Source organism: Prunus avium, chromosome 1 (assembly GCF_965620075.1).
Source record: "Prunus avium chromosome 1, drPruAviu1.hap1.1, whole genome shotgun sequence".
Taxonomy (NCBI): Eukaryota; Viridiplantae; Streptophyta; class Magnoliopsida; order Rosales; family Rosaceae; genus Prunus; species Prunus avium.
In genome coordinates this window covers 55221512-55229049 of record NC_142284.1, presented here as the reverse complement: position 1 = coordinate 55229049, position 7538 = coordinate 55221512, and the positions used below count along the sequence as shown (strand labels likewise).

Sequence of the window (7538 nt, the reverse complement as noted above, 5' to 3'; positions counted from 1 at the left end):
TAATACAAATTTTAGAACATTAATTTATAGTATTTTAAATTTCATTGTTTGTGAATTCATTAGTATTTTTAAATTTTTTCATCCAAACACATGACTAGATCATAAATAAATTTTTATAATTTTATGTGTGAAAATTAGAAAGTTGAGCATTTTCATCCTTTTATTTATGTGATGTCATTGTCGCTCGAAAATGGTGGATTCGTCCCTTACATCAAACGAAACGAACAATTGAGATTAAAAATAAATATTTTGTATTGTTAAAGCCAATCACAGTAATTACGTAGAACCTAAACTAAACACCAGAAAGGAACAGCAAAGATCCTGTAGCCAAACAAAGCCCCAAAGAGTCAGTCAGTCGTGAGAGTTCTCGCAAGTCTCAGACAAGTTAGGTTGCTTCCAGACTAAAAGACGCCGTGGTAGCGCACGTTTTTATCATGCGCACTCCTCCTCTTACCTCTCTTCGTTAGTCCACTGTCCATGGCTCCATTGAAGACCGATTCTCCCATCTCTCGTCGCATCGTACGTTCCTTCTTGGATTTCCTCAACTCAGGTCTCTCTCTCTGTCTCTGTCTCTCTGTCTCTCTGTCTTTATGTAATTGTTAAATGTGATTATATAGTGAAATTGTATTTAGGGTTTGAAGCTGCTTCATAGTTTTTTGTTTTCTTTTTGTGGTGATATGAAAATTGCATTGATTGTTTGATTATTTTGGATTTTGAATGCCTCATGTTTTGATGCACTTTTATACTTAAAGCTGTAGACTTTACATTCTTTTAGGCTGCATGTTCAGCTCTCTGCCTCTCTCTTGAATATCTCTTTTTGATTCAATACCATTAATTTTCTTGTTTGTTTTTTTTTTCTTTGGGATCAGTTTAATGTGCTTGTTGATTATGCTTTTTTAATTACTATTATGGGTTGTTTCCTTTGGGGCAGTTGAACCAGCTTCTGGTGTTGATCTTGAAAGCCTCGAGGTTGCAAAGGAATGCTTGCAGGAGACTTTTAAGCTTAATACACCTGCTACTGATGATTGGATCAAACCCGTTTCGTTGGCTGATATTTTTAGTTCACTGGAGTTGAACAAGCTTCAGGAGAATAATTCTGATCATGGTTATGGATCGTGCTCAGTTGATGCTCCTAGTTCATCAGCCGTTCAGGGTTCTGCTGATGCCAATCTTTCAAAGGCATCAAAATCTCTGGTGTTTGGCTGTTATCTTCTTCATTATTTTAAATAATTATTATGTAAATCATCATGTGGGTGTAATGCATTGAATATATTAATTTTGAATTTATCTGTAAGTTAATATGGAGAATGAAAATGTCAGCTTGCTAACAGTCAGATATTGGGATTTGGGTATAATAGATGAATGGGAGCTGTGGGCTAGTAGCCCTTGTCCTTTGTTTCAAGAGAAGGAAATGAGGACGTAAAGGGATGCTTAGTGTTGGACTACTAGTATGTGATCAGGAAAATGGAAGAAAAGGAAGGAAAAGGATCTAGTTGGGGTTTTTCATCTTTTGACTATGCGAGTTAAGGTTATAAAAGCGCAAGAAAGTGACTATTTAGAGACATAAATGGAATACGCTCTAAATATCAGGACTGATATAGTGACTAATATTATAATTTCAATGTAGCTAACGGTCGGATCTTGGGTGTATATGTTGGTTATAATTAAGTTGGAAGCTATCTCATAGCAGTAGGAAAAGAAGAGGAATATGTGACTAGATGAGGAGAAGCGAATACGAGATTTCTTTTGTACTAACTTTGTATTATTTGGTTGTTTCATTGTGGTGTTAATTCTTGAATGGACTTATGTGATTGTATTAGGTTTGGTTTTTTAATAAAAGATTAGAAATCAGATTAATTCACAAAACCACTGTTCTTTCCTGATTTGAGAACATGTCCTTTTATATTCTTCTTAATGCTTTTGTTTATTTTCATTCTCTTTAAAATCATTAATTGAACTATGCTTTTATAGTTGCATGAACATGGATATTTCTTAATAATGCTTTTACTACAAGATTTGATTTTTAGTATTGAGTTTGACTCTTTCTCGTGTTACACTTTAATCAGGGTGAAGATTTGACAAGTAAAGACCATGCATTAGGTATTATGTTTTCCGTATCGTTGTTTTTTTCTCTAATTGTAGTTCATACTTTCCTTTACATGTGTCGTTGCCTTGTTGGAGCATTTATCGAGTGTGGCTAATTTGCTTCCATTTTTGTACATGAATCTTGTCATTGGGTGCTTTTCCTTAAAGGGAACATTATCTGTTGCATCAACAATTATTTATATCATCTTTAGGGATTGAACCAGTGTTTTTCAAAGAGTTTTTGAGCTGCGCCTCAAGGCATGCATATGGGCAAGGTGTTTGTGAATTGCTTGAGGGGTAGGGTTGTTTAGCTCTTTTCATGGAAGGTGTATGCGTTGATTATTAGGTGGTGTTAGGCGCGTGCTCAGTTGCAGAGGCAGCATAAATGGAGGCTGAGGGGTTAGTGAAGAAGAAGACAATTTGTTGTGCCTTAATTTTTTGGATAGTTTTAGACAAAACAATGTCGTTTTGTCATGCATTGGCATCCTTTCAATGAAATGGTTTTTTTTCATTCAAGGCTAGTTTTAAAATTCAAGGCACAATATTTTGTCTAATTAAAGCTTCTTCTTCCTCTCCAACTCAATAGAACCCAGCCCCTAATTGAGTTTTCTAAACCTTAATTCTTCTCCCAAAAGATGCGAACTAGCCTCCCTTTCTACTTCACTCCATCTGCATACCTCACTCTCTATTTCTCTTTTCTACTCTGAAGAAGGCTAGCTCAGCTCGTAAGTAGCTCTCTTCTATCTTTTCCCATGTTTTTGTGTGTATATGGTTCTCCTAGCCTCAATCCTATATCGAATCCTTAGTAGCTATACCGAGGGTGCTGTTTTGTGCTCTTTATTGATAAATGACCCAATATTTTCATTCTTTGTTTTGATTTTTGTTTTAACTTTATATATTTTGATTAAAAAAAATTCATGTCCCAAAAGGCTTATGTCTCAACACTACAGGGCTTATGCCTCGCCTTGTGAGACCAAAAATGCCTAGCCTCAATGAATTGGATTGTAGTTATGTTCTAATCGCTGTTAACATTGTTATTTTATAAATTAAAATGTCCTGGTAAGAGGATGATGCCAAACATGATTATTATTAAGTTGTTTTAGAAGGATCTTTCTCGAAAGAAACAAAAAATAGTCTAATTAGATTTGAACTTTGTTGATCTATTCATTTAATGTGCGCATGAATCTCATTATAAATGGAATTGCATTGGCAGTATGAAATGAAAGTTTTTGCAGTTTAGAGTTCTTTCTGCATTTTAATAATTGAGTATACGTGCATAATAAATTTGCATTTGATGATCGTGTTATTGGCAGGGGAGTCCAAAGATGCACTCTTTGGGCAATTCTTTTCTGCCCTTGAGAGAAGTCTCTATTTTAAGACCTTGCCTGATGGTAATGATGACCCAGTCAGATTAGACAAAGCAACTAATTTATTCCATGATGCTTTAGCTGTATGCTCTCTCTCTCTCTCTCTCTCTCTCTCTCTCTCTCTCTCTCTCTCTTCCCCCCTCCCTTTTTTCTTTGGGTTACATGTGAATTCCATAAAAATTGTATCTTTATAGTTGCATGATTTTTTTCCACTATAGAAAACTACTTCTGTTAAAATGAAAGAAAATTTACATGAAGGATGAATAAGATGTCCATCAAAATAATTCCTCGAAATTTATCCTCCTCATCCTCATAATTTTATTAATGTTTCTTAAATTTGGTTTGCTGATGAATTATCCTCTAGGCTTATCTAGCATCTTTAAAGAGTGTCATGCTATGCAGCTTAGGTACATGCTAATTTGCTGAATTCAGATATTTGAAACATATCAGATTAGAGTTAATGTTCTCTTTTGTGATTGAGAGGATTTTAATAGAATGCAAGGTCCCATTATAATAGCAGATTAAACTGTATATCAGAAGTGAATTATGAAACTGGGTAAGGGAAACCAACTATACACTTAATTGTAAAGATAAATGTATCGGTGTGGCCCCATACATCAGATCAGGGTATTGTAATTCCCAATGATTCTGTAGTTTGTTCTGAGATTTGATAATGTAACCACCATTTATACACGAGGCAATTTGTGTGGTGCACACTCTTGATGTGTAGCATCCAGGATTTGCGATTCTTGGGGAAAGCTAAGAGTTGAGGATTGGGAGTGATGTGAAGGGATTGGAGAACTGATTCTCTCGAAGTTTAACATCAATTCAAATGGTTTTAAACTTCCAGCTACACAAACTACTGTGTTAGACATTATCCATTTTCTTTTCTGGTTTTAGTTCGTGACCCTTGTTATATTTACATTTGAATTATTGCTTCCATTTTGGAACTTTTGTTGCTTGATCTTCATTGTGATTAATATAGTACTCCCCAGGAGTTTAACCCCAAGATTGTGCTTAAATGGAATGTTCTTGCTACCGTTTACCTTTAAGAGTCTTATTAATAAGAAGAAAATCATTTGCTGCTTCAGGAGATGGAAAGATCTGGATGCGAGGAATTCATTCCTAGAAATCTGGCAGAGACCTTGAAATCACAAGGTATTTAAAGCTCATATGGCTTTGGTTGGGTTGTTAGTATGTCACTTTTGAACTAACTTTGCATTGTCAAATTGAGGAAATGTGGTTTAAAGCCCATTCATTTTGGTTTTCTAGGTGTTTGCTCCTGATGAACTCTGTGTCCATCTTGTTTTGTATTTCTTTTTTCTTTTCCACGAAATTCTTGTTTCTTATCAGAAAGCCAATTCATTTCTATCTCTCTGTGAGTTCTCTCACTCACTGCCCGGTTATACATGACAATATATTTTTTCTATATCCTTGGAAATGAAAAAATGCATCAAAGGCATTGGTAAATATCTGCATCTTACCTTATGCTTCATTAAATATGTCACTCTACATGGAGTATCAACATTCTGTGCAGAGGGTAATTCTGTTATGTGATTTTCATTTTGTTAGGTAATAAGGCCATGCAATCAACGCTGTACCCCAAGGCAATTGAGTTGTATGACTGTGCCATTGCACTTTGTGAAAGTAATGCTGTTTACTACTGTAACAGGTGCACTACCAACTTGTGCTTACATTTTTGGTACTAGGAATTATTCAATTACAGTTTTAGTCTTCTACCTTTTCTCAGTTTTCCCAGAAGGAATGACACAGAAAGATATCTGTTGTGAATTAATCTTTATGTTAAAACAACAAATTGCTACAATCAGAAAATTCTCAGCATTTTCAGATTATTTGATTGTAGGAAATGGTAGTTTAACATGTTAATTTTCATAGTGAACAGTGAGAAAATAATGTGACATATATCCTTCACATATTTCAATTGTCCAAAAGAAGATATAAAGTAATGTGGATTGTCAAAGAAGGAAAACAATTATTGTTTTCTCAAAGACAATATGGATAAACTATTCTTCAAATGTTTGATGTCAAGTTAGTATTATTTTAGTAATCACTCTGGTAAAATTTTGATTCATTTTGTCTAGTTGCAGCAAATTGCCACCCTTGTTGTTTTTTGAAACTGGAAATTTTAATTGATATATATGAGGTACATTCAGGGCAGCGGCTTACACTCAGATGCACAAATATACTGAAGCAATCAGAGATTGCCTTAAATCCATTGAAATTGACCCCAATTATAGCAAGGCATACAGTCGTCTGGGATTAGCTTATTATGCACAAGGGAACTACAGGGATGCTATTGAGAAAGGATTCAAGAAAGGTTAGTAAGAGAATCCTTTTAAAGTACCTATGCCAATGCCAAGCTAATATAGGGTACAAAAAATGGGGAAGCAGATTTATAGAAAGGTAGTATTTAACATTTCATAATTGGGGGTTTTAATCCTTCAGCATTGCAATTGGATCCGGGCAATGAAGCTGTCAAAGAAAATATACGGGTTGGTTCTTGTGTGCCTTATTCTTTTCTTTATTTCTTATGACTACTTCTTTGATCACTTTGTTATTTGAACCCAATAGGTGGCCGTTCAGAAATTGAGAGAGGAACAACAACGAGCAGAATCTGGTCAGGTAATACATTGATATTAAGGAAAAAGTGCCCGTCTACTAGAAGACAAGTCCACAATACTCTGCTGGGGGTGACACCAGTTAGCATGCTTTTCGCTGTTTGACTAATTTCTTTCTCTACGTTTCCCTTTCATTTCTACTGTTTTAACTTTTAAGAAATAGAAGGCGAGGCGACCTTAAGTAGCATGATACTTTTCTTGAGGGAGAAGGATATGATTTGTTGACAAGTATAATTTGTCACTTTTATGTAATATTTTTCTTTTTCCCTCATCTTATACAGAACACAAGTTCGTTTAGTAGTAGCAGTGCTTCAGAACACCCCAACCAGTCTACAGGAGGGTCGAGAAGCCATGCTGCACCTCCTCCGTTCAGTTCAATGCCATTTAATACAGGTGCTCTTCCTGCTGAATTTGCAAATATGTTTATGAACATGGCTGCAAATGCGTACCAAGGACAACATTCTCCAGATAACCAAGGAGATGATAGCAGTACCGAGGGATTCGATGAACCGGGAATAAGGATTGGGGGTAACATCAATTTCAATTTCGGAGAACAAATGCCCGAGGAACTAAGCGGAGCTTTGAGATCAGTGATGGAAATGTTTTCCGGAACAACAGCATCTCAGGGAAATTCACAAGATACTACAAACGAAAGACCAAGGCCAAACTAAACAATCGGAACATGTTGGAACTGTAAAAATAGTCTCAACACCTTTTTGTATCATTGCTATGGTTTATGTTTCTTTTATAGAAAATTTCTTTTGACTTTCTCCATCTTCAGAATGTTAGACGGCATCACAACCTTGACAAATGATGACTAAAAGGGTAGTTTGTTAAATTCACATGCTTAGTAAATCCCCATCCATTTGCCGACAATGACTATTTTGTAAAGGTCACAAATAAGTCTTATGTGGTAAATTGGAAGTACTACAAAATTTAGATACATAAGTTAGGAGTATTGTGTTTTTCTAAAAGTGCTACAAAGTGCGAGACAATGAATGTTGATCATTGATGCATTATGTACATTAATGCGTTATGCTACATGCATCAACGGTCAGTAATTAATTAAGAATCACTTACATACACGTGAATGAATTAGAAATCACTTAGAGCATCCACAGTGGGGAGGTGTATATGGGGGTGTATGTTAAATATACACCCCGAGTCACCGGAATCGTCTCCAATGGTGAGATGTAAATATACATCACCATCATAGGGATGTAAAATAAAATGTATATTTACATCCATTTTTACATCCCTTGCAGGCGGGACCCACCCGAGAAAAGAGAAGAAAAATGAAGAAAAGTCAACATAAACGGCTGGGACCCACGGCTACACCCCCGAATTTACACCCCCCACTGGAGCAAAAAACATATTTACACCCCCGGAGGTGTAAAAGGGATGTAAAAGTGGCCTTACACCCCCGAATTTACACCCCCACTGTGGA

The 7538-nt window shown here is 35.8% G+C and overlaps 1 protein-coding gene across 1 annotated transcript; it reads left to right on the top strand.

Moving 5' to 3' along the window:
- Positions 1 to 290: 290 nt before the first annotated feature.
- TPR8 (Tetratricopeptide repeat (TPR)-like superfamily protein) lies at positions 291 to 6865 on the top strand. Its single transcript, XM_021950933.2, has 10 exons — positions 291 to 550; positions 932 to 1194; positions 2067 to 2100; positions 3399 to 3535; positions 4544 to 4610; positions 5025 to 5124; positions 5627 to 5790; positions 5919 to 5965; positions 6045 to 6095; positions 6373 to 6865. Exons 1-10 carry the CDS (start codon positions 478 to 480, stop codon positions 6760 to 6762), a joined length of 1326 nt encoding a protein of 441 aa, XP_021806625.1. The 5' UTR covers positions 291 to 477; the 3' UTR covers positions 6763 to 6865.
- The last annotated feature ends 673 nt before the right edge of the window (positions 6866 to 7538 follow it).

Coding starts and splice junctions, on each gene's coding strand:
- TPR8 (XM_021950933.2), top strand. CDS start 478: ATGGCTCCATTGAAGACCGATTCTCCCATCTCTCGTCGCATCGTACGT. Junction 551..931: donor CTTGGATTTCCTCAACTCAG/GTCTCTCTCTCT, acceptor CCTTTGGGGCAG/TTGAACCAGCTTCTGGTGTT. Junction 6,096..6,372: donor AACGAGCAGAATCTGGTCAG/GTAATACATTGA, acceptor CATCTTATACAG/AACACAAGTTCGTTTAGTAG.